At 45.6% G+C, this 27,989-nt stretch overlaps 1 protein-coding gene across 1 annotated transcript; it reads right to left on the bottom strand.

Annotated features, from left to right (window-relative positions):
- Positions 1-1,458: 1,458 nt before the first annotated feature.
- Positions 1,459-27,989, bottom strand: LOC130367590 (uncharacterized). Its single transcript, XM_056570100.1, has 5 exons — positions 27,947-27,989; positions 22,129-22,515; positions 17,920-18,258; positions 10,759-11,133; positions 1,459-1,825 (listed from the first exon to the last, which is right to left on the bottom strand). Exons 1-5 carry the CDS (start codon positions 27,981-27,983, stop codon positions 1,704-1,706), a joined length of 1,260 nt encoding a protein of 419 aa, XP_056426075.1. The 5' UTR covers positions 27,984-27,989; the 3' UTR covers positions 1,459-1,703.

The raw sequence follows: 27,989 nt of genomic DNA on the forward strand, positions 1-27,989 counted from the left end.
ATTCTTTCTGTAACAAAAAAACAACAAAAAAACAACAACTACAGATGAAAAAATTACAAAGTATAATAAAATATGGAACAAATACAGATACAAAACAAAAGCAAAAACAGAACAAATTCATATTAAAATGTTTCCCTTACTTTCATAAAAAAGTAATGTGTTTTCTTCTAGACTGAGGAAACCCCTTCCACCTTCCACCTTTCTTATTCTGGCCTCTAATGTCTCCTTCATTTTTCCCTTTTTTCTGATCCTGATATTTTTACAGCCGCTATATTATCAATAGTGTTGAGCGGCATAGGCCATATTCGAATTTGCGAATATTCGCGAATATATGGACGAATATTCGTCATATTCGCAAATATTCGCATATTCGTAATATTTTCGTTTTATTTTCGCACCTGCGAATATTCGCGTATGCGAAAATTAACATATGCGAAAATTTGCATATACAAAAATTAATGTAAGCGAAAATTCGCATATGCAACTTTCCGCATATGCGAAAATTCGCACACCAGTCTCACACAGTAGTATTAGAGCCTTCTTACACCACATAAGCTGGAAGCAGATAGGGGAGATCACTGTGATGTGTACTGTGAAAAAAATAAATAAAAACGAATATTCGTAATTACGAATATATAGCGCTATATTCGCGAATATTCGCGAATTCGCGAATATGCGATATTCGTGAATAAAATTCGAATTGCGAATATTCGCGAGCAACACTAATTATCAACTGGTTTATTTCTAGATTTTATGGCTTTTAGATTATTTAGATTTAATCCATAAAGTATATGCGCACAGAGTTTAACAAGAATTCCTATTTTCTGACAGCTGTTAATAAATGTCTATGGAAACAGCTAAATAAGGCTTCACCCCTGATGAAGCTGCCTGAGGAGCAGTGATACGTGTTGGGCTCCTACCACCTGCAGAGGTTTGTGTAATCCTGACTGAAAACTGATCCCCATAGTGAGTAGTGTTGCTCGCGAATATTCGCAATTCGAATTTTATTCGCGAATATCGCATATTCGCGAATTCGCGAATATTCGCGAATATAGCGCTATATATTCGTAATGACGAATATTCGTATTTTATTTTTATTTTTATTTTTTTTTTTTCACAGTACACATCACAGTGATCATCCCTCTCTGCTTCCAGCTTATGTGGTGTAAGAAAGCTGTAATACTACTGTGTGAGACTGGCGTGCAAATATTCGCATATGCGAAAATTTGCATATGATAATATTCGCATATGCGAATTTTAGTTCGTGTTAATTTTTGTATGCGTAAATTTTCGCATATGTTAATTTTCGCACATGCGAAAATTAACATATGCGAAAATAAAACGAGAACATTACGAATATGCGAATATTCGCGAATATGACGAATATTCATCCATATATTCGCGAATATTCGCGAATTCGAATATGGCCTATGCCGCTCAACACTAATAGTGAGTGCTGGACTCCCTCACCTATACTCACACGTTATCATTGTTTGATATTATATAGGGAAGCGTTACTTCTTGTATGGAATTTTCCCAGTGGGTATTAGTACTTTTTTTTGTACTGTACGATTTGGTTTATATGTTTCATGTGATGCCGTGTCTGACCATGCGGCTACCATGAAAGAAGCATGTCTAATAGATATTACTGTATATAACACATAATCTGACATATATGGGGTTCAGTATGTTCAGGTTTTGTATCATACATCTCTATAACAGAGAAAAGCTAAAGAGAAAAGTACAAGTGAGATGAAGAATTTACATCCAACGTAAGAGGCAAAAATGACTGTAGTACGAAGATGAGATCCTGTCTGGACGAGATCTGTAAGATATAGAAAGACAAGAGACAAAAATTAAGGGATTGAGAGAAAAACCTACATAGATATATAGATAGATATGAGATATATAGATATGATATAGATATGAGATGGATAGATAGATAGATATGAGATAGATATGAGATGGATAGATAGATATGAGATAGATAGATAGATAGATATGAGATAGATAGATAGATAGATATGAGATAGATAGATAGATAGATAGATAGATATAAGATAAATATGAGATAGATAGATAGATATGAGATAGATAGATAGATATGAGATAGATAGATAGATAGATAGATAGATAGATAGATAGATAGATAGAGAGATGGATAGATAGATATGAGATAAATATGAGATAGATAGAGAGATGGATAGATAGATATGAGATAGATAGAGAGATGGATAGATAGATATGAGATATATAGAAAGATAGATAGTTATGAGTTAAATAGATAATAGTGTAAATATTGTATTCAAAGAGCAAAAATAGGGACTTTGAGAAGTGATGTATATAACACAATGTAGAAGATGTGATGTTCTGTGTTGTATTCAGAATTTCATTCTTGAGAATCTCCCCCCCAATAAGGCTCTGCACCGATATGCCCCTTTTCATACTGTCCTCCAGATGATGTGGATATAGTGATGTCCTTGCAGGTAATGCTTGATAGTCCGAGTCTGGGGAGGTTTGGGAGACAACCCTGGCCGGCGGCGTCTCAACCTAAACCTTTCCCGCTGAATTCCGTGTGTTTGTTTCGAGTGACATCACTACTGTGAACCTGAAGGGTCAGAAAGGCCTCCAACGCGTTTCAAAGACAAATACGGCCTCCTTCATCAGGGATATCGCTATCTGTTCCTCCTATGCTTTTAAAGGCTCCAGATGGGATGTTTTTTCTCATGCTACCTGCATTAGTGAGAACACGCTAGTTTGTTTATTTATGTATATTTTCTGTATATTCACTGGTCGGATGTTGCTATCTATTCTTTTAGGATAAACAAGAATGTTTCTATTGTTGAAATGAGTTTTCACTGAAAAATGCAAAAAGCTCAAAGTCAATGTTCAATCCATGTGGAGCAAAGGAATTTAGTTGGAATATCCATTTTTCTTCCACCTTCAACCTTTGGTTAATGTAGCTTCTTCCCCTCTAGTGGGGAATGACTTTTTTTATTTCAAAAAATGTTAATCCTGAGGCTGATGACTGATGTTTTTCTTTACAATGCTTTGATAGGGGATGTCCCTCGAATTTGAGTGGTTAGATATTGATTTTTACTATCTTTCTTTTTCTCTTTTACGTTTGGATTTTTTACAGTAGGTGCTATCTTATTAACGATGTTGGGGCATTTTTTGAAAATAAACTAATAATTAATTATTAGTAATTTTTATTAATATCTATAAAAAAAAATTTGGAATAGAAAAAGTTATTCCCCACTGGAGGGGAGGAAACTACATTGACCAAATGTCAAAGGTGGAAGGAAAATCGATATTCCAACTAAATTCCCTTGCTCAACATGGATTTAAAGGGGTACTCCGGTGGAAAACTTTTTTTTTTTATGAACTGGTGACAGAAAGACAGATTTGTAAATTACTTCTTTTAAAAAATACTTTATCCTTCCAGTACTTATTAGCAGCTGTATGCTACAGAGGAAATGCTTTACTTTTTTAATTTCTTTTTTGTCTTGTCCACAGTGCTCTCTGCTGACACCTCTGTCTGTGTCAGGAACTGTCCAGAGCAGCATAAGTTTGCTATGAGGATTTTCTCCGGCTCTGGACAGTTCCTGATACGGGCATCAGGTGTCAGCAGAGAGCACTGTGGACAAGACAAAAAAGAAATTCAAAAAGAAAAGAATTTCCTCTGTAGCATATATGTTACGCCGAGCGCTCCGGGTCCCCGCTCCTCCCCGGAGCGCTCGCAGCGTTCTCTCATTCGCAGCGCCCCGGTCAGACCTGCTGACTGGGTGCGCTGCGATATTACTCCCAGCCGGGATGCGATTCGCGATGCGGGACGCGCCCGCTCGCGATGCGCATCCCGGCTCCCGTACCTGACCCGTTCCCCGTCTGTGTTGTCCCGAAGCGCGCGGCCCCGCTCCTTAGGGCGCACGCGCGCCAGGTCTCTGCCATTTAAAGGGCCGCTGCGCCACTGATTGGCGCAGCAGGCCTAATCAGTATTCTCACCTGTGCACTCCCTACTTATACCTCACTTCCCCTGCACTCCCTCGCCGGATCTTGTTGCCATTGTGCCAGTGAAAGCGTTCCCTTGTGTGTTCCTAGCCTGTGTTCCAGACCTCCTGCCGTTGCCCCTGACTACGATCCTTGCTGCCTGCCCTGACCTTCTGCTACGTCCGACCTTGCTCTTGTCTTCTCCCTTGTACCGCGCCTATCTTCAGCAGTCAGAGAGGTTGAGCCGTTGCTGGTGGATACGACCTGGTTGCTACCGCCGCTGCAAGACCATCCCGCTTTGCGGCGGGCTCTGGTGAATACCAGTAGCAACTTAGAACCGGTCCACCAGCATGGTCCACGCCAATCCCTCTCTGTCACAGAGGATCCACCTCCAGCCAGCCGAGTCGTGACAGTAGATCCGGCCATGGATCCCGCTGAAGTCCCACTGCCAGTTGTCGCCGACCTCACCACGGTGGTCGCCCAGCAGTCGCAACAGATAGCGCAACAAGGTCACCAGCTGTCTCAACTGACCGTGATGCTACAGCAGCTATTACCACAGCTCCAGCAACAATCTCCTCCGCCAGCTCCTGCACCTCCTCCGCAGCGAGTGGCCGCTTCCGGCTTACGATTATCCTTGCCGGATAAATTTGATGGGGACTCTAAGTTTTGCCGTGGCTTTCTTTCGCAATGTTCCCTGCACTTGGAGATGATGTCGGACCAGTTTCCAACTGAAAGGTCTAAGGTGGCTTTCGTAGTCAGCCTTCTGTCTGGGAAAGCTCTGTCATGGGCCACACCGCTCTGGGACCGCAATGACCCCGTCACTGCCTCTGTACACTCCTTCTTCACGGAGATCCGAAGTGTCTTTGAGGAACCTGCCCGAGCCTCTTCTGCTGAGACTGCCCTGCTGAACCTGGTCCAGGGTAATTCTTCTGTTGGCGAGTACGCCATCCAATTCCGTACTCTTGCCTCCGAATTATCCTGGAATAATGAGGCCCTCTGCGCGACATTTAAAAAAGGCCTATCCAGCAACATTAAAGATGTGCTGGCCGCACGAGAAATTCCTGCTAACCTGCATGAACTTATTAATCTTGCCACCCGCATTGACATGCGTTTTTCCGAAAGGCGTCAGGAGCTCCGCCAGGATATGGACTTTGTTCGCACGAGGCGGTTTCTCTCCCCGGCTCCTCTCTCCTCTGGTCCTCTGCAATCCGTTCCTGTGCCTCCCGCCGTGGAGGCTATGCAAGTTGACCGGTCTCGCTTGACACCTCAAGTGAGGACACGACGCCGCATGGAGAACCTATGCCTGTACTGTGCCGGTACCGAACACTTCTTGAAAGATTGTCCTATCCGTCCTCCCCGCCTGGAAAGACGTATGCTGACTCCGCACAAAGATGAGACAGTTCTTGATGTCTACTCTGCTTCTCCACGCCTTACTGTGCCTGTGCGGATATCTTCCTCTACCTTCTCCTTCTCAGCTACGGCCTTCTTGGATTCCGGATCTGCAGGAAATTTTATTTTGGCCTCTCTCATCAACAGGTTCAACATCCCGGTGACCAGTCTCACCAGACCCCTCTACATCAATTCTGTTAACAATGAAAGATTGGACTGTGCCGTGCGTTACCGCACGGAACCTATCCTAATGTGCATCGGACCTCATCACGAAAAAATTGAATTTTTGGTCCTCTCCAACTGCACTTCTGAAATTCTTCTTGGATTACCGTGGCTTCAACGCCATTCCCCAACCCTTGATTGGTCCACAGGAGAAATCAAGAACTGGGGTACTTCTTGTCACAAGGACTGTCTTAAATCGGTGCCCAGTACTCCTTGCCGTGACCCTGTGGTTCCCCCTGTATCCGGTCTTCCTAAGGCTTATATGGACTATTCTGACGTTTTTTGCAAAAAGCAAGCTGAGACCTTGCCTCCTCACAGGCCTTATGACTGTCCTATTGACCTCCTCCCGGGTACTACCCCACCCCGGGGCAGAATCTATCCTCTGTCTGCTCCAGAGACTCTTGCCATGTCGGAGTACATCCAGGAGAATTTAAAAAAGGGGTTTATCCGCAAGTCCTCGTCTCCTGCCGGAGCTGGAGTTTTTTTTGTGTCCAAAAAAGATGGCTCCCTACGTCCTTGTATTGATTACCGCGGACTTAATAAAATCACGGTAAAAAAACGCTACCCCTTACCTCTTATCTCGGAACTCTTTGATCGCTTACAAGGTGCCCACATCTTTACCAAACTGGACTTCAGAGGTGCTTATAATCTCATCCGCATCAGGGAGGGGGACGAATGGAAGACCGCATTTAACACCAGAGATGGACACTTTGAGTATCTGGTCATGCCCTTTGGCCTATGCAACGCCCCTGCCGTCTTCCAAGACTTTGTTAATGAAATTTTTCGTGATCTCCTATATTCCTGTGTTCTGGTTTATCTGGACGATATTCTGATTTTTTCTGCCAACTTAGAAGAACACCGCCAGCATGTCCGCATGGTTCTTCAGAGACTTCGTGACAATCAACTTTATGCCAAAATGGAGAAATGTCTCTTTGAATGTCAATCTCTTCCTTTCCTAGGATACTTGGTCTCTGGCCAGTTACTACAAATGGACCCAGATAAACTCTCTGCCATCTTAGATTGGCCACGCCCCTCCGGACTCCGTGCTATCCAACGTTTTTTGGGGTTCGCCAATTATTACAGACAGTTTATTCCACACTTTTCCACTATTGTGGCTCATATCGTGGCTTTAACCAAGAAAAATGCCAATCCCAAGTCCTGGTCCCCCCAAGCGGAAGACGCATTTAAACATCTCAAGTCTGCCTTTTCTTCCGCTCCCGTGCTCTCCAGACCTGACCCATCTAAACCCTTCCTATTGGAGGTAGATGCCTCCTCAGTGGGAGCTGGAGCTGTCCTTCTACAAAAAAATTCTTCCGGGCATGCTGTGACTTGTGTTTTTTTTTCTAGGACCTTCTCCCCGGCGGAGAGAAACTATTCCATCGGGGATCGAGAACTACTGGCCATTAAATTGGCGCTTGAGGAATGGAGGCACCTGCTGGAGGGATCAAAATTTCCAGTTATCATATACACTGATCACAAGAATCTCTCCTACCTCCAGTCTGCCCAACGACTGAACCCTCGCCAGGCTAGGTGGTCGTTGTTCTTTGCCCGTTTTAACTTTCAAATCCATTTTCGCCCTGCTGACAAGAACATTAGGGCCGATGCCCTCTCTCGTTCTTCTGATGCCTCTGAAGTAGAGGTCTCTCCGCAACACATCATTCCTCCGGACTGTCTGATCTCCACTTCTCCAGCTTCCATCAGGCAAACTCCTCCAGGGAAGACCTTCGTTTCTCCACGCCAGCGTCTCGGGATTCTCAAATGGGGACACTCCTCCCACCTCGCAGGCCATGTGGGCATCAAAAAATCCTTGCAACTCATCTCTCGATTTTATTGGTGGCCGACTCTGGAGACTGATGTTATTGATTTCGTGCGGGCCTGTACTGTCTGTGCCCGGGATAAGACTCCTCGCCAGAAGCCTGCTGGTCTCCTTCATCCTCTGCCTGTTCCTGAACAGCCTTGGTCACAGATGGGTATGGACTTTATTACGGACTTGCCCTCATCCCGTGGCAACACAGTTGTTTGGGTGGTCGTTGATCGATTTTCCAAGATGGCACATTTTATTCCTCTTCCTGGTCTTCCTTCAGCGCCTCAGTTGGCAAAGCAATTTTTTGTACACATTTTTCGCCTTCACGGTTTGCCCACGCATATCGTCTCAGATAGAGGCGTCCAATTCGTGTCTAAATTCTGGAGGGCCCTCTGTAAACAGCTCAAGATCAAATTAAACTCCTCTTCTTCTTATCATCCCCAAACCAATGGGCAAGTAGAAAGAGTTAATCAGGTCCTGGGTGACTATTTACGGCATTTTGTTTCCTCCCGCCAGGATGACTGGGCAGATCTTCTACCATGGGCCGAATTCTCATACAACTTCAGAGTCTCCGAATCTTCTGCCAAGTCCCCATTTTTCGTGGTGCACGGCCGTCACCCTCTTCCCCCCCTCCCTACTCCCTTGCCCTCTGGTTTGCCCGCTGTGGATGAAGTGACTCGTGATCTTTCCACCATATGGAAAGAGACCCAAAATTCTCTTTTACAGGCTTCATCCCGGATGAAAAGATTTGCTGATAAAAAAAGAAGAACTCCCCCCATTTTTGCTCCCGGAGACAAGGTATGGCTCTCCGCTAAATATGTCCGCTTTCGTGTCCCCAGTTACAAACTGGGACCACGCTATCTTGGTCCTTTCAAAATCAAGTGCCAGATCAACCCTGTCTCTTACAAACTCCTTCTTCCTCCTTCTCTCCGTATTCCCAATGCCTTCCATGTCTCTCTCCTTAAACCACTCATCCTTAACCGCTTCTCTCCCAAAGTTGTTTCTCCCACTCCAGTTTCCGGATCTTCTGACGTCTTTTCTGTGAAGGAAATTCTAGCATCCAAAACGGTCAGAGGTAAAAGATTCTTCTTGGTCGACTGGGAGAATTGCGGCCCTGAGGAGAGATCCTGGGAACCTGAGGACAACATCCTGGACAAAAGTCTTATCCTCAGGTTCTCAGGCTCCAAAAAGAGGGGGAGACCCAGGGGGGGGGGTACTGTTACGCCGAGCGCTCCGGGTCCCCGCTCCTCCCCGGAGCGCTCGCAGCGTTCTCTCATTCGCAGCGCCCCGGTCAGACCTGCTGACCGGGTGCGCTGCGATATTACTCCCAGCCGGGATGCGATTCGCGATGCGGGACGCGCCCGCTCGCGATGCGCATCCCGGCTCCCGTACCTGACCCGTTCCCCGTCTGTGTTGTCCCGGCGCGCGCGGCCCCGCTCCTTAGGGCACGCGCGCGCCGGGTCTCTGCCATTTAAAGGGCCGCTGCGCCACTGATTGGCGCAGCAGGCCTAATCAGTATTCTCACCTGTGCACTCCCTACTTATACCTCACTTCCCCTGCACTCCCTCGCCGGATCTTGTTGCCATTGTGCCAGTGAAAGCGTTCCCTTGTTTGTTCCTAGCCTGTGTTCCAGACCTCCTGCCGTTGCCCCTGACTACGATCCTTGCTGCCTGCCCTGACCTTCTGCTACGTCCGACCTTGCTCTTGTCTTCTCCCTTGTACCGCGCCTATCTTCAGCAGTCAGAGAGGTTGAGCCGTTGCTGGTGGATACGACCTGGTTGCTACCGCCGCTGCAAGACCATCCCGCTTTGCGGCGGGCTCTGGTGAATATCAGTAGCAACTTAGAACCGGTCCACCAGCACGGTCCACGCCAATCCCTCTCTGGCACAGAGGATCCACCTCCAGCCAGCCGAGTCGTGACAATATAGCTGCTAAAAAGTACTGGAAGGATAAAGATTATTTTTTATAGAAGTTATTAACAAATCTATTTAACTTTCTGGCACCAATTGATAAAAAACAAAAACAAATGTTTTCCACCGGGGTACCTCTTTAACATTGACTTTGAGGTTTTTGCTTTTTTTCAGTGAAAACTTATTTCAACAATAGAAACATTCTTGTTTATCCTAAAAGAATAGATAGCAACATCCAACCAGTGAATATACAGAAAATATACATAAATAAACAAGCTAGCGTGTTCTCACTAATGCAGGTAGCATGATAAAAAAAGATCCCATCTGAAGCCTTTAAAAGGATAGGAGGAACAGATAGCGATATCCCTGATGAAGGAGGCAATTGAAACGTGTTGGAAACCTTTCTGATCCTTCAGGTTCACAGTAGTGACGTCACTCAAAGCAAACACACGGACTTCAGTGGAAAAGGTTTAGGTCAAGACACTGCCGGCCCGGGGCTGTCTCCCAAACTCGGACTATCAAGCATTATCTGCAAGGGCATCGCTACATCCACATCATCTGGAGATCAGTATGAAAAGGGGCATATCGGTACAGAGCCTTATTGGATGAGATTCTCAAGTTTGAAACTCTGAACACTAGTCGGAACATCACATCTTCATAGTACGTTGTATTCTATACATAACTTCTCAAAGTCCCTATTTTTTGTGCTTTGAATACATTATTTATACACATTTCAACCTTTTATATGGTAAATAGGGAACCATTTATTTTTCTCATGGCAGCAAATAGGGCATCTACTACATTGAAAAGCGCTGTGTAGTTATGTATATTATTTTTTAAAAGATAATAGCCTTATGGCAACCCGATGATCACTTGGTCTGTCATGTATGTAATCACTGGATTATATACAGAACCCAGTAGACTAGGGTAGGCACACAATATTAATGTAACAAGTATGGACATACCATAAGAATGGAGGAGGTTAGCCATAGAAGTTTGGAAGTGGCTGTCTGGGATGTGTTGATGGGGATGCTAATGTTGCTCATGATGATGGTGGGGATTTCTAGAAGCCAGATGGTGAAGATGTTGGGGGGGGGGGGGGGGCTGTGTTAAGAGATGAAGATTCGTTGAATAAACAGTTATCCAAGTTAGTGGTACATCTATCTATGAAGTCCTTGCCCTTTATAGATATGTTCATCCCTAAGTCATTCTGGGGGATTTATCAATTCCTGTGCAGAGGAAAAGTGATGCAGTTGCCCATAGCAACCATTCAGTTTGCTTCTTTCATTTTTCAGAGGCCTTTTAAAATATAAAACAAGTTAACCAATTGGTTGCTATGGGCAACTGCACCATTTTTCCTCTGCACAGGTTTTCATAAATCTTCCCCATTGTACTGTATGTTCCAATGACTTACTGTATGTATTCTTCAAAGTTTCCTTTGGTTACCTGTCACAATGATCCGGGTCCCTTCTCCATACTGGATTAGTTTTTGATGGTCAATTGGAAAGTTACCATTACACAATCTGATGATCACAAAGCAGTAATACATGGAGTCATCTGACATCTTCACCCCCTGTATGTGGAGATCTGCTGCTCCTCGTATTCCCGTTCTTCCTCTATAATCGGGATGAACCATCTCTTTGTAGGGGTGGTAGACATAAGGTCCGCTTAGGTTGCCCAATCTCCAGTAAATAGTGACCCCCAGGACATCCCTCTCCATATAGGATGTGTAGGAGCAGTTTAGTGCCACAGACTCTCCTCTATGTCCTGTGATGGTATGTGGCTGGGTAACATTGAAGGGTGAGGAGGAGAATGGAGGACCTAGGAAGATACAATAAAAATGTTCTCATTTGAAATACATTTAATAAAACGATTAAAAGACAAATCATTACATGTTCTGCACATATTATATTTTTTTATAGAACAAAACTATTACTTTATCATGTCCACCTCTAAATCAGGCCAACCATAAAAGAGGGGCCACAAGAATTCTATAGAGTAGGTAGGTGGCTGTGTAACTCCAGGGAAAAATGAAATAATCCCCTACAGAAGTACATTCAGCCCCATATAGAAGTAATATCAGCCCTATATTGAGGTCATACCAGCCCCTCCAGGGGCCATATCTTTGGGGTGACAATAAGAGCTAAAAATTACTATAATGATAGTTATGGATGCTCTAGGCTGAAGTATCCATACTGTTTATGACAAGCCTTATTATTTTAGCCTCTTGTCTTATAACAAAGCTCAGTCCCAAATGCAAAGTTCACTCTAGTAAGTACTTTGGGCAGTGTGCTAACTCACCAGGGAGATCTAGTCTGTCTCACCATGCGGGGGGTCCCAAGGGAGCCGGGCCTGCTCTAGGCTGTAACAAGGAAACTGAGCATCTTCACTAAATCTACTAAATACTAAGGGTACGTTCACATGCACAGATTTTTTTAGCGGGTTTTCCAATGCGTATTTGAAAGTGGGCGGGCTCTTCTCGGCTTTCCGTAGCAGATTTTCTGCGGCGGAATTTACGCTGCGGAAAATCTGCCACAGTCCCTACTGACTTCAATGGGGCTTGCGGCGGGTTTTCCGCAGTGGACATTCCATCGCGGAAAATCTGCTGCGGACAGCCGAGAAGAGCCCGCCCACCTTCAAATACGCAGCGAAAAGCCCGCTAAAAAATCTGCGCGTGTGAACGTACCCTAAAGGAGCATTGTTAAAGGTCAGGAGGTAAAGCTACCACCACTTGGAAACCACCGCCAGTAAAGTGCATGTCACGATGCCGGCTGGCAGGTAGTGGACCCTCTGTGCCAGAGAGGGATTGGCGTGGACCGTGCTAGTGGACCGGTTCTAAGCCACTACTGGTTTTCACCAGAGCCCGCCGCAAAGCGGGATGGTCTTGCTGCGGCGGTAGTGACCAGGTCGTATCCACTAGCAACGGCTCACCTCTCTGGCTGCTGAAGATAGGCGCGGTACAAGGGAGTAGGCAGAAGCAAGGTCGGACGTAGCAGAAGGTCGGGGCAGGCAGCAAGGATCGTAGTCAGGGGCAACGGCAGAAGGTCTGGAAACACAGGCAAGGAACACACAAGGAACGCTTTCACTGGCACTAAGGCAACAAGATCCGGCAAGGGAGTGCAAGGGAAGTGAGGTAATATAGGGAAGTGCACAGGTGAAAACCCTAATTGGAACCACTGCGCCAATCAGCGGCGCAGTGGCCCTTTAAATCGCAGAGACCCGGCGCGCGCGCGCCCTAGGGAGCGGGGCCGCGCGCGCCGGGACAGAACAGACGGGGAGCGAGTCAGGTAGGGGAGCCGGGGTGCGCATCGCGAGCGGGCGCTACCCGCATCGCGAATCGCATCCCGGCTGGCAGCAGGATCGCAGCGCCCCGGGTCAGAGGACGTGACCGGAGCGCTGCAGCGGAGGGAGTGAAGCGAGCGCTCCGGGGAGGAGCGGGAACCCGGAGCGCTCGGCGTAACAGTACCCCCCCCCTTGGGTCTCCCCCTCTTCTTGGAGCCTGAGAACCTGAGGAGCAGACTTTTGTCAAGGATGTTGTCCTCAGGTTCCCAGGATCTCTCTTCAGGACCACAACCCTCCCAGTCTACTAAAAAAAAATTTTTCCCTCTGACCTTTTTGGCAGCCAAAATTTCCTTGACCGAGAAGACGTCCGAGGAGCCGGAAACAGGAGTGGGAGGAACAGATTTGGGAGAAAAACGGTTGAGGATGAGTGGTTTGAGAAGAGAGACGTGAAAGGCATTAGGGATACGAAGAGAAGGAGGAAGAAGAAGTTTATAAGAGACAGGATTAATTTGACACAAAATTTTGAAAGGACCAAGATAGCGTGGTCCCAACTTGTAGCTAGGGACACGGAAGCGGACATATTTAGCGGAGAGCCATACCTTGTCTCCAGGGGAAAAAACGGGGGGAGCTCTTCTTTTCTTATCCGCGAACCTCTTCATGCGTGAAGAAGCCTGTAAGAGAGAATTTTGGGTCTCTCTCCATATAATGGAAAGGTCACGAGAAATTTCATCCACAGCGGGCAGACCAGAGGGCAAGGGGGTAGGGAGGGGGGGAAGAGGGTGACGGCCGTACACCACGAAAAATGGGGATTTGGAGGAAGATTCAGAGACCCTGAAGTTATACGAAAATTCGGCCCATGGAAGGAGATCTGCCCAGTCATCCTGGCGGGAGGAAACAAAATGTCGCAAATAATCACCCAGGATCTGGTTAATTCTTTCTACTTGTCCATTGGACTGGGGATGATATGCAGAGGAAAAATTTAATTTAATCTTGAGTTGTTTACAGAGAGCCCTCCAGAATTTAGACACGAATTGGACCCCTCTATCCGAGACAATCTGCGTAGGCAACCCGTGAAGACGAAAAATGTGTACAAAAAATTGTTTAGCCAACTGAGGCGCAGAAGGAAGACCAGGAAGAGGGATGAAATGTGCCATTTTGGAGAATCGATCAACGACCACCCAAATAACGGTGTTGCCACGGGAAGGGGGTAAATCAGTAATAAAATCCATACCAATCAGAGACCAAGGCTGTTCGGGGACAGGCAGAGGATGAAGAAAACCAGCGGGCTTCTGGCGAGGAGTCTTATCCCGGGCACAGATAGTGCAGGCTCGCACAAAGTCCCCAACATCCGTCTCCAGAGTCGGCCACCAATAGAAGCGGGAGATGAGTTGCACAGATTTCTTGATGCCCGCATGACCTGCGAGATGGGAGGAGTGACCCCATTTGAGGATTCCGAGGCGTTGGCGTGGAGAAACAAAGGTCTTTCCTGGAGGAGTCTGCCTGATGGAGGCAGGAGAAGTGGAGATCAGGCAGTCAGGTGGAATGATGTGTTGCGGAGGGAGATCAACTTCTGAGGCATCCGAGGAACGAGAGAGAGCATCGGCCCTAATGTTCTTATCGGCAGGACGAAAGTGAATCTCAAAATTAAATCGGGCAAAGAACAGAGACCACCGGGCCTGGCGAGGATTCAGCCGTTGGGCCGACTGGAGGTAGGAGAGGTTCTTGTGGTCGGTGTAGATAATAACAGGAAATCTTGATCCCTCCAGCAGATGCCTCCATTCCTCAAGTGCTAATTTAATGGCTAGAAGCTCTCGATCCCCGATGGAGTAGTTCCTCTCCGCTGGAGAGAAGGTCCTAGAGAAAAAACCACAAGTGACAGCATGCCCGGAAGGATTTTTTTGTAGAAGAACAGCTCCAGCTCCTACTGAGGAGGCATCAACCTCCAATAGGAAGGGTTTGGAAGGGTCAGGTCTGGAGAGCACGGGAGCCGAAGAAAAGGCAGACTTGAGTCGTTTAAAGGAGTCTTCTGCTTGAGGAGGCCAGGACTTGGGATCAGCATTTTTCTTGGTTAAAGCCACGATAGGAGCCACAATGGTAGAAAAATGTGGAATAAATTGCCTGTAATAATTGGCGAACCCCAAAAAGCGTTGGATAGCACGGAGTCCGGAGGGGCGTGGCCAATTTAAGACGGCAGAGAGTTTGTCTGGATCCATCTGTAGTCCCTGGCCAGAGACCAAATATCCTAGAAAAGGAAGAGATTGGCATTCAAACAGACATTTCTCAATTTTGGCATAGAGTTGGTTGTCACGAAGTCTCTGAAGAACCATACGGACATGCTGGCGGTGTTCTTCTAGATTGGCAGAAAAAATTAGGATATCGTCCAGATATACCACAACACAGGAGTATAACAGATCACGAAAAATTTCATTGACAAAGTCTTGGAAGACGGCAGGGGCATTGCACAGTCCAAAGGGCATGACCAGATACTCAAAGTGTCCATCTCTGGTGTTAAATGCCGTTTTCCACTCGTCCCCCTCTCTGATGCGGATGAGGTTATAGGCGCCTCTTAAGTCCAATTTAGTGAAGATGTGGGCACCTTGGAGGCGATCAAAGAGTTCAGAGATGAGGGGTAAGGGGTAGCGGTTCTTAACCGTGATTTTATTAAGACCGCGGTAGTCAATGCAAGGACGTAGGGAGCCATCTTTTTTGGACACAAAGAAAAATCCGGCTCCGGCAGGAGAGGAGGATTTACGGATAAAGCCCTTTTTTAGATTCTCCTGGACGTATTCGGACATGGCAAGAGTCTCTGGGGCAGAGAGAGGATAAATTCTGCCCCGGGGTGGAGTAGTACCCGGGAGGAGGTCGATAGGGCAATCATAAGGCCTGTGAGGAGGTAGAGTCTCAGCTTGTTTTTTGCAGAAAACATCCGCGAAGTCCATATAGGCCTTAGGGAGACCGGTTACTGGAGGAACCACAGAGTTACGGCAAGGGTTACTGGGAACCGGTTTTAGACAGTTCTTGGAACAAGAGGACCCCCAACTCTTGATCTCCCCAGTGGACCAATCCAGGGTTGGGGAATGAAGTTGAAGCCAGGGAAGTCCAAGGAGAATCTCCGAGGTGCAATTGGGGAGGACCAAAAGTTCAATCCTCTCATGATGAGATCCGATGCTCATAAGAAGGGGCTCCGTGCGGAAACGTATGGTACAGTCCAATCTTTCATTATTTACACAATTGATGTAGAGGGGTCTGGCGAGACTGGTCACTGGGATGTTGAACCTGTTGACGAGAGAGGCCAAAATAAAATTTCCTGCAGATCCAGAGTCCAAGAAGGCCACTGTAGAGAAGGAGAAGGCAGAGGCAGACATCCGCACAGGCACAGTAAGACGTGGAGAAGCAGAGTAGACATCAAGGACTGTCTCACCTTTGTGCGGAGTCAGCGTACGTCTTTCCAGGCGGGGAGGACGGATAGGACAATCCCTCAGGAAGTGTTCGGTACTAGCACAGTACAGGCAGAGGTTCTCCATACGGCGTCGTGTCCTCTCTTGAGGTGTCAGGCGAGACCGGTCGACCTGCATAGCCTCCACGGCGGGAGGCACAGGAACAGATTGCAGGGGACCAGAGGAGAGAGGAGCCGAGGAGACGAAACGCCTCGTGCGAACAGAGTCCATATCTTGGCGGAGTTCCTGACGCCTTTCAGAAAAACGCATGTCAATGCGAGTGGCTAGGTGAATAAGTTCATGTAGATTAGCAGGAATTTCTCGTGCGGCCAGAACATCTTTAATGTTGCTGGATAGGCCTTTTTTGAAGGTCGCGCAGAGGGCCTCATTATTCCAGGACAATTCTGAAGCAAGTGTACGGAATTGTACGGCATACTCGCCAACGGAAGAATTACCCTGGACCAGGTTCAACAGGGCAGTCTCAGCAGAAGAGGCTCGGGCAGGTTCCTCAAAGACACTTCGGATTTCCGAGAAGAAGGAGTGTACAGAGGCAGTGACGGGGTCATTGCGGTCCCAGAGCGGTGTGGCCCATGACAGGGCTTTTCCGGACAGAAGACTGACTACGAAAGCCACCTTAGACCTTTCAGTGGGAAACAGGTCCGACATCATCTCCAGATGCAGGGAACATTGGGAAAGAAAGCCACGGCAAAACTTAGAGTCCCCATCAAATTTATCCGGCAAGGATAAGCGTATCCCAGGAGCGGCCACTCGCTGCGGAGGAGGTGCAGGAGCTGGCGGAGGAGATGACTGCTGAAGCTGTGGTAGCAACTGTTGTAGCATAACGGTCAGTTGAGACAGCTGTTGGCCTTGTTGCGCTATCTGTTGTGACTGCTGGGCGACCACCGTGGTGAGGTCAGCGACAACTGGCAGAGGAACTTCAGCGGGATCCATGGCCGGATCTACTGTCACGATGCCGGCTGGCAGGTAGTGGACCCTCTGTGCCAGAGAGGGATTGGCGTGGACCGTGCTAGTGGACCGGTTCTAAGCCACTACTGGTTTTCACCAGAGCCCGCCGCAAAGCGGGATGGTCTTGCTGCGGCGGTAGTGACCAGGTCGTATCCACTAGCAACGGCTCACCTCTCTGGCTGCTGAAGATAGGCGCGGTACAAGGGAGTAGGCAGAAGCAAGGTCGGACGTAGCAGAAGGTCGGGGCAGGCAGCAAGGATCGTAGTCAGGGGCAACGGCAGAAGGTCTGGAAACACAGGCAAGGAACACACAAGGAACGCTTTCACTGGCACTAAGGCAACAAGATCCGGCAAGGGAGTGCAAGGGAAGTGAGGTAATATAGGGAAGTGCACAGGTGAAAACCCTAATTGGAACCACTGCGCCAATCAGCGGCGCAGTGGCCCTTTAAATCGCAGAGACCCGGCGCGCGCGCGCCCTAGGGAGCGGGGCCGCGCGCGCCGGGACAGAACAGACGGGGAGCGAGTCAGGTAGGGGAGCCGGGGTGCGCATCGCGAGCGGGCGCTACCCGCATCGCGAATCGCATCCCGGCTGGCAGCAGGATCGCAGCGCCCCGGGTCAGAGGACGTGACCGGAGCGCTGCAGCGGAGGGAGTGAAGCGAGCGCTCCGGGGAGGAGCGGGAACCCGGAGCGCTCGGCGTAACAGTGCAAACACAAGCAACCTGACTTGGGGCTTTGTGTGTTATGAGGCCATTGCTTATAAAGATAATCCTGCTCCCAATGTTTAGTGGCCAGTTGAGGGTTTGTTTTCCTTCTGCACCTGATATTGTTGCCCAATACACCATATCTTTGCTTTAATACTGTGCTCTGTATTCCAGGTGTTACAACCTCTAGTTCAGTTATACAACACAGAACATTCATTTACCTGTGATGATCAGTTCTGTGCCAAATCTGCTTTGTATTGGTCCCTTACTGGTGGTCACATGGCAACAATATTGGAAGGATTCCTTTCTCTGAACACTGTGTATACGCAGAGAGACATCTTCAGGGGGTTTCACAAGTGAATAGGGATATACACCTCCTGGGTGTGTGGGGTCCCAGCTGTAAATCTTATTCTTATTTCCCATACATCGTGTATTATCTCCACTATACCATGTGACTTGTTCCGCTTCACCAATGGTGTTCAGTGCATAGTGACAGGGGATGACCATTTCTTCTCCTGGAACAGCCATCAACAAATCTACCTGAGATATTCTATTTCCATCTGGAATCAGAAGCCACAGTATATAAATATGGATAAAATAGTTGGTACCCTTCGGTTAAAGAGATAAAGACAGAAAAGCCCACAATGCTCTCTGAAATAACTTGTAACTGACAAAAGAAATGAATAACAATTTACTGAAAGGCATCTGATGAAATTTTTTACTTTTTAATTAAAAAAACTTTTATGATAAACTGGCTTGTGTTGGGTGAAGATCTCTGTGAGGGACAGTGAGCAGTGACAACACAGAAAGGAGTAGAAGCCACATATATAATAATTGTAGTAAAGCTACAGCATGTTCTGCATTTGTTCTGTCAGTGCAAAATTTATTTTCATTAAAAGTTAAGTGTCAGTTTTTTTGCACTAATTGGGAAAAAGCCGCATAGAGGGTTTTGTGTCACTTTTGAGCACTTTCTAGGATGCCAATCTTGTTGCTATGCCCCAAAAAGAGAATCACTAATCATAGCTTATAAAATCCATTGCTTCGTCACTTTCCAGGCACAAAACCTGTTGCTACTCCAAAGAAGAAATCATTTTTCGACCATTTAGAACAAGACATTGGGGGACATAAACAAAAATGTCTGTAATTTGTGTTATCACAATATCAATCCATATGTTTTTTCTCCTAACACTTACAAAAGGTCCCTTGTCCTGCTTTTCTTTTTTCGCTCCAATTATGTTTGTTTAGTTTTTTTGTGCCACTTTACTTTTTGTTTCTGTGCCACAATTGTCCCAATTAGGCCCCATATTGTAAATCTCTGAAAATTCTGCTGATAACAAACTAATGTCATGTAATATTCCATGATTACACCATTAGTGCCCAGAAAAGTGACAAATGTGGATATGAAACCTTTAAATGAACTTTGCCTTAAAGGGGTACACCGGCACTTAGACATCTTATCCCCTTATCGCCGCTGGGGACCCCCGGGATCTTGCACGTCGCACCCCAGTTAAAAATCAGTCCCCGGAGCGTGTTTTTTCCGGGTCTGATTACCGGCGACCACAGGGACGTCCCCGCCCCCATGTGACATCACGCTCCACCCCTCAATGCAAGCCTATGGGAGGGGGCGTGATAGCTGCGGGACCCCCGCGATCAGGCATCTTATCCCCTATCCTTTGGATAGGGGATAAGATGTCTAAGCAACGGAGCACCCCTTTAAAAACAGCTCAGAAGTCCATAGACACACTCCTAGGTGACCTAAAAGTGTTTTACAGGGCTTTTAGGGCTCTTAGTGTTCTATACATGTTTTTGGGCTATTGGTGAACAACAGGTTCAGACAGAAGTAGTTTGGTTAGAACCAGAATGTTTTGCCAGAATTTGGCGAACTGGCAGAACCGAACATTTGAAAAGTTTGCTAAGAGATTTCCACTATTCCACTATTTTGTGGAAGTTTTCAATTGAGCAAAGCCAGTGCTGGGTGTGAAGGAAATTGGAAATATTGACGTTGTTGTCTGATTTCTATGAGTGTCTAGTCAATAAGGACTAGTGGGAGAGAGTTAGCTGAATTCCCAGCTAAAGTGTCCTGACCAGACAGGTTGATCTAATGAAGATAACAGTAAAACAAAAAAAAAAAAAGAAAAACAAAAGTTTGTATCAGTAGCAGAAAAAAAGTATGAAAATTTTCAGAAAAATTACTCATTTGCCAATATTTGTTAATTTATTATATAGTTGAAATTAGGTTTTAGTGTAGGATAAAATTCTTTAAAAAGGAAAGATTATTACTTTGTATTCTTGCTGGATCCACTTCTGGTTTTGGCTCAATAAACTGTATATATATAAAACAATCCAAATGAAAAAATTAAATAAAAATCAAGATAAGTGATTTTGCTGTTAAAACTAGTAAAATCTAAACTATTAGAATATGTTACTTTTTGTCTACATTTTTATGATGGATGCCACCCAAACCTGATGGGCCTTATTGTCTTATAATATAATTGGATTTGATGGGATTTGCTGGTTTCTGGCATGGTGTTGACCATTTTCTTGAGAAAATTTGTGAGATGCATCACTTTTTTTTTTTTTGCATCATTTATGAGGTTTGCTTCAATGAAGGCTTTGAACAAGAAGTCGGAGAACAGTGTATTATCCAATAAAAATTGATACTTGACAGAAATATTAAGCACAAATAACAGTACTTTTTTTCTTAATGTTCACCCACACTAAACCTAATCCACCGTGTTATAGTGTGGGTGAACAGGAGACCGATGTGGGGTCTCTGACTAGGATACCTACCTTCCATCTGGCACCAAGTCCCTGTGAAGATCAGCTTCTATCTGCACTGAATTGCGTGCTGGGGGCGGGCCCGCCAGCTGGATTTGAACATTCATGGTTACTGGTCACGTGGGCGCTCAGTAGGCACAAGCGCTCATGTGACCAGCGTACATGAATATTCAAATCTAGCCAGCGGGCCCGCTTCCAGCGTGCAATTCAGTGCAGATAGAAACCGATCTTCAGAGGGACCGGGCACCAGACTGAAGCTATGTATATTAGTCAGAGACCTCGCATCGGTCTCCTGTTCACCCGCACTATAACCAGGTATATTGGGTTTAGTGTGGGTGAACAGAATGACCATTTTTCTTTAAGTAAACAACCCCTTTAATGTCCAGTTATAAGTTAACATATTCTTTGCCCCCATAAAAAGTTTACATGTACCACCCAGAAAGAAGAAACATTGCGGGAAAGCCTTTTGGTGCTGTATTGTTGTCTAGAATACAGGACTGCCCATTGTCCATGCTTTGTCTTTTGGAGGAATATTGAAAGTTCAGGTACCATGTTATAACAAGAGGTAACTTTGAGGGTACTAATTCAGTCTGAGTGCCTAATGCAGCAATGTGTATATAGGTAGATAAGTTGTTACAAGAAAATTTGAAAAACACCTCCAATGTGGATTAGAAACAAGAACAGTGCAGGGTGCTTCCTTCCATTCCTGATGAAGAATTTGTTCCTAATTCGAAATGCGTCACATTATGTTCAATAAAATGTTTTTGACGTTCCTTAAACCGTCTGGATACAGTTATTGAACAGAAAGAAGTGCCCTGCACCGATCTCGTTTCTAATCCGTATTGAAGGTGTGTTTCAAACTTTTAGACTTACCGGACCTATCTTTGGACCCGGGGTGACCAGAAGGCCGCTGGATTCCCTCTTGGGAATCTATAGGCACTCTCAGTGCAACATCACTCGGTAAGAGACATTTACTCACTCTCGCTCTAGATCCATACCTCTTCACGAGGGCGCGCCTATTTTTGTTCATTTTCTTTCATTGTTTACATGGGCCCTGTCAAAGTTTTGATTGGTGGGTGTCTTAGTGCTGAGATCCTCATGATCAGGAGAATGAGCAGGGAACAAGTATGCTGCACAGCTGTTCACTTCCTAACTCGTGTGACGCTGTTCCATAGACTTATAATGCAGCAAGACAAAAATTGGGACAAGCTAGGAAGTGAACTGCACCACCACACGCTTCTACCTGCTCATTCTCTTCATCGGTGGTGGTGGGGGTACGGGATGTTTCTTCTTTTACAACTTTCATATCATGTCCATAATTTTAGGTAGACCATACAAAAGGAACATTTGGGCGTCATCTGGCAACTTTTATTTTTGGGGCAGGGAGGAGCAAACATTTTGGAAATTCTGATTCTTTTTATGTGATGGTCAAAAGATTATTCCAATGGAGGAAACAATGGGCACAGATAGAATCACACAGCATACATAAACTGGAGTTTACCAGTGTAGTCTTTTTTGTCCATCAATAAATAGAAAATAGAAAAAAATATTTATCTCTCGGAAATTCCTTTTATTTTGTCATGTTTTAATCTAATATTAATAATCCATATTTTCTAAAATATAATAATCTGTTATATAAAATATATTTTTACCTGCAAAATTAAGAAACGTCCCATAGTTAGACCAGGTGTATGTTACAGATCCAGTTCTATGTATAGTCGCTCTACAGCAGAAAGTGTCTCCATCTGTATATTTCAGTCCTCGGATTATGAGAGACTCTGTCTGGTTATCAGGATGGGTTACTCTAGAGATCCGCTCTTTATACTCATCTACAACATTCCCAGAATTATCTGTGATGTATTTTCTGATATTATAGCAGAATGGTCCATCACTCTCTCCCCAATGTGTAGTAATCTGTGACTTCCCTCTGTAGCTCTCAGGATAGGTATATGAACATGGGATGGTGACTGAATCTCCTTCCTTCACATGGACAGTTCTTGGTTGGTTAACACAAGAATATTCTGATGTCCAACAAGTCCCTGGAATAAACCACACAGAGAAATGAGAGAATATTTTTTACTGTAAATTATTCCTTTTAATATTGAATAACATGATTAATGGCAAAGATTTCATAACAGGTCAGGACTTATAATTAGGGTTGAGTGAATTTTTGAAAAGTTTGGTAATCGCAAGTTCGGTTTGGCATGGTTCAACTCAAACCAGAAAATAAAATAAGACCCTAAACACGTTTACAACACTGTCTAACAGTTCTAAACCTCTGTCTAACAATGTTAGGAATGTATTCAAGTAGTTTTAAAGGGTTTTTAAGGCTCAGTTATGGCGACATGCGGTAACCCATGGTAACTATTACAGCTCGCCGTGGCTGCACTGAACACTCTCTCCTAAACCATTGGTCTAATCTGGTGAGCCAGAAGTCCATGGGGTCTGGAAGTAGCAGGCTTGCCAAAAGTCAATTTCATTTTGACCAGCAGCCCTGGCTGGCCTCAGGGTGGTTGCAAAAGCAACCGCTATAAATTTGTTGAATTTCACCCCAGCCAGACGGCCCAGGCCTGGTTGGAAGTAGCAGCAATGAATGGAGAAAAACTGTTTTTGGGACATTTATTGCCCCTGGGTGTAAGTGCAACTCCACATATCAACCGTGGCATGCAGGGTACGGCTGTCTCAGCAAAACTATGGCGGCTAGGTAATCCTTTTGGCCAACAGCCCTGGCTGGCTGCAGGGTGGTTGCAAAAGCAAATGCACAAAATGTTAATTTGGTCAGCAGCCATGGCTGGCCGCAGGGTGGTTGCAAAAGAAAACTCAACAAATTAAAATTTTGCCCCAGCATGGCAAGCATAGGCCTGGCTGGGAAATCCCACAACAGAAATGAAGCAAAGGTTTTTTTTTTTGTTTACGTATTGCCCATGGCCGTAGGTACTACTTGCCGTATCAACCATAACATGCATGGTATGTCTGTCAAAGCAAAATAATAGGTACGCGCCACCTTGGCTGTGCAGACCCCATTAGATGTCTGAAGGCTGTGGAGTTCACAAGATGGTATGGGAGGGACTGTGCCACTAACAACTTGGCCCGGTAGGAATTGAAGCACACTACAACAGGGTTACTGGGAGAAAACTGTTGTCTGGAGGACATGGTTTCCCCAATGGATAACTGACAGAATCGGGGAGGAGGAGGGCACAAAACAGATGAGGCAAATCCCGAAAATGTGCTGCCTACGAAAGAGGCCTGGCTGTTAGTTGGGAGCAGAGTTGAGCAAACTTGTTAAAATTTTATCCCAGCATGTCAAAAATTATCCCTTTTTGGGGAGTAGCAAGAGGTTATTAGTCTAGCAAGTTAAGAGGACAGCATGGATTTTTCCAAGCTTGCCAAAAAATATCCATTTTATTGTGGATGATGGGATGTGTGCGTGTAGGCCTGGCTGGAAGTAGGGTGATGGTGGATTGGTGTTCCTAGTAGTAGCCAGCGTACAGCAGACTGTGGTGAGGTAGAGTTGTATATAGTCAGCAGAGAGCAGGCATTGATGGACTAGGAATACTTCTGCCAAGGCTTTGTGATACATGAGGCGCTGGCATAGAGGTCTAATTCCTAAATTTTGACCCTGCCTGAGCCTCACTTTCTCTATACAGATACTGCACTGTGCCTGCTTTCCTGCATCTTGTAACATAGTAAAGAATTTCCACACGGCAGGATACCGTAAATAGCTAGGTACATCAACACCCGACTGTGCCCCTGTTCTCAAGCCTTCAGATCCAGCACCAGTGTCACCATCACTTGCTCCTGAGCTGCTCAGATCAGAAGGCCCGTTGACATCCTCCTCTTTAAACCCCTCTTCATCATCTCCACCTCTCCTCTCAGTTAGAACTTCTGATGTGTCATCATGGTCTCCTCGCTCTCCTGCACCACATCCAACATGATGCCTTCCAGAATCCTCACCGCGACCACCACCAGTCCCACTAGTGCTATGCTCGGCCACTGCAGCCCCTTCCTCCATCTCAGCAGCATGCTTCAAAGGCTTACCATGACCCAACTCCTCCTCGTGGCTAGTGCTGTCCAGTGAGGGGGGGGGGGGGGATGAAGACAGAGATCAGGAAACAGACCCTCTACAATGGACAACTCCTTTACTAGACATATTTTTTTAAGGATCACTTTATTTTTTGGGTGGGATTTTTCATCAACTTACTTGTCAACTTTAAGTTGCAATGCTGTGAACTGCGTTTATTTTACAACAAGGTACATATAAGGCCAGTTTAATAAAACCAAAATTTTAAAAATACAGTCGGTTTTGAAGCATAATGTGTTTGGAATGCACAGGCATTTAGTGTATTGTGTGTTTGCAGAAAAATATGAAATTCAACAAAACTGTGTTAACAGGCCAGATACATGTCAGAGGAACACGCTTTTGTGTGCCAAAGATGACAGCACAATGAGTACTGAAGGTGTTTGCGGAACAAGATGAAATGCAACAGACCTGTATTAACACTACAGGCTAGATATGTGTAACTAATCAACACTCTTTTTGACTGGCAGGAATGACAGCAAGCTCCTTTCCCTCTCATCAACCTATTTAATTGTCTAAATATCATTCATTAGCTATATAGAGCAGTTTCCCCTTTGGTCATCACTTACATGCATGAAGTGGAGAATGACATCACCCAGTCATCTACTCTGTCTCTGTCCAAATCCCTCTCTGAAAGCAGCCCCCACCCTCCTGAGCTACACAGACCATGTGGTTTCTGCCCTTCACTGATGAATCATTCTCTCTTTAAAGCTGAGAACTGGAAGGTGTGTGTGGTCTTAGCCAATCAGACACTGAATCTCTCTTTGCTTAAAGCAGGAGGATTAGGGCTTTTCTCAGAGAGTTAACCGGCTTGCAGAGCTGTAATAATTGCTGGGAGATGTAGGTAAAGGTAGGGAAGGATGGCAAAGAATATCAAGAAGCCAGAGAAGACAACAAGAGCCACAGGAGACATACATATCAGGCAGGATGGTTTACAGTGAACATATCTAGGTAGTGAGATGACTTTCTCTTTGTGCTGAGGCCACAGCACCTTAGTATACCCATAGATTCGCTGGAGTGTCTCTACTGGTGCAGAGTGGCTGCCTTGGCGACCTGCCGATGTTGTTGGCAACACCGGTTAGAGATATAGGAAAGAGATGCAGGATGTGAAATATCCCAATAGTGGACATTGAACCCAGGCACCTTCCCCAAATAGATGATGAACATGAGGTACTCAATAGGTTTTTTCTGTGAAATGCAACATTAGGTTGCGAACCTGACCCGGTTCTTCATCAGGGCTTAGAATAATACAAAAAATATGAGCCCCCATAAAAATTGTGTTAAAGGAGTACTCCAGTATTTAAAATGTATACCCTATTGGCAGGATAGGGGATAAGTGTCAGATCACAGGGGGTCCCAGCGTTTGGATCCCCCACAATCTGCGGATGGGGGATTCGTTTTTTGAAACTACATGACTCCTTTAATGATTATTATTAGTGTGTTTACCATTATGAATTAATGCTTTTAAATATGGTTTCATATATTAAATGTTTTCCGCTGCACAGTGTGTGACCAAATGACCCGGCAGTTTTTTTGTCGGCGGGTATTTCAATTCTGGCGCGTATATTTTTTGAATCATTCTATGCCCTGACAAAGAACCCGGGTCGAGTTCAAAACTTAATGTAGCCTCTCCTGAAATAAACCTATTGAATACTGTGTATCAGAGCCATAACATGCAATGCAAAATCCACAGGAATGCCACCATACTTAGGTATAGCAGTTTTCAAGAATATGCTTGTGAAGCTGCACACACAGCACACTAGGACTTCATAGGAATATTCTTGGCATACCTTTCTCAATAAATTCGGCTGATTTATACTTACAAAAACACACAGTTTTATAATTGCTCAGGCAGTCAGGCAACAGTCGGAGAGGCGGATACTGGAGTCTACTTTGCTACAGGCCGCACCACCTATCTCTGCTTATGTAGCACACAAGGCTCACCCGCCTGTGGCGGCCCTGTTTAACTCTCCTGCGTGCGCCGTCAATCAGCTCGGCGATGTAAGCAGAGAGAGGTGGTGCGGCCCGGAGCAGAGCGGACTCCAGGCTCCGCCTCTCCGACTGTTGCCTGACTGCCAGAGCAATTATAAAACTGTGTTTTTGTAAGTATAAATCAGCCGAATTTATTGAGAAAGGTATGCCAAGAATATGCTTGTGAAGCCCTAGTGCACTGTGTGCAGCTTCACAAGCATATTCTTGGTGACATTTGTGCTTTAATTCCACTACACCCCTTCTCGCTGAATTTCTTACCATGATTGCCCCAATCTACAAAATGTGTTTACCACTCCTGCGAGCTCCCACAAAGTGTGTGTCCAATTCTACCCGCTCCCATAACTTGTGTGTCCAACTCTATCCCTTTCCCTTAACATGTGTTTCCAATTACACCTGCTCTGCAAACATATGCCATTTCATTGCTCTCCTTGTGCTGTTTCATCACTCCTGCTTGAGCTCTACCTAGGCTCAGCTTAGACATCTTTCTCTCCTCATGCGAGGCTGCAACACTTAGCGCTAGTGGGAAGTGATAGGATGTGATCGTGATGATCAATACTTTCCAGAGCTCTGCCATACGCTACACCACTGGGAGAATCATCACAGCCAGGCTGCTGCTGTACAGGGGGGACTGCTCTGTAGTGGAGTAGTTGTCTGATTGGCACGACCCGTGGATATAGTGTGTGACCGCCCACTCCTGCACACAACAAATGTAATCCCGTCCACACCCACAAGTATTTCAATGGGTCCAACAGGACTCATAGGATCTCAAACCCAATTAATTTCCCTAGTCTATAGTAAGGAGAGGCAAGATGCACCATACAAATACCCGAGGCAATCTTGATGCTTTATTTGAGCCATCAAAGTAAAAAAAAGTGCTGGATATTGCACTTCAACGCCACAAAAGAACTGGTAACAGCTGTTTCACGTGCATAAGCATGCTTTGTCAGTCTATCGGCACTGTCCGTACTACTGAGGTTAAATATCCTCCCATATAGTGACGTGGGCGGGGTGGTAACCAAAATTTTTATTAAATAAATATCAAGCAAAATATTCAAAACAGCATCCAGTGGTTTCAGATGAACCTGCTTAAACCCATACTTTCATTTCCACCAGCATTACCTTGCACTTGCAGTTTAAGAAACCGGCAGGCTTCAGCCTGTAACAGCCTCTTCTGTCTATCTACATATATTTTGTTCTACAGATAATTAAATGGCTGATTTTACAGGTCACTCCATCAATTTGTAAAGCTTTACCGGGGACACCTATAGAGTTCTGTGCATTAGTTATAACTAACACGACTCATGCACAGAACTCTCTGGGCGTCCTACTTGCTGTGTGCGAGTCGTGTCCCTCTATGTCAGAGTGATATATAATAAGACATTCCCAGTTGCTCCTCTTACCTTGTAAGCAAATGAAGGTCAGGATGGAAAGTCTCATTGTAGA

Source organism: Hyla sarda, chromosome 4 (assembly GCF_029499605.1).
Source record: "Hyla sarda isolate aHylSar1 chromosome 4, aHylSar1.hap1, whole genome shotgun sequence".
Taxonomy (NCBI): Eukaryota; Metazoa; Chordata; class Amphibia; order Anura; family Hylidae; genus Hyla; species Hyla sarda.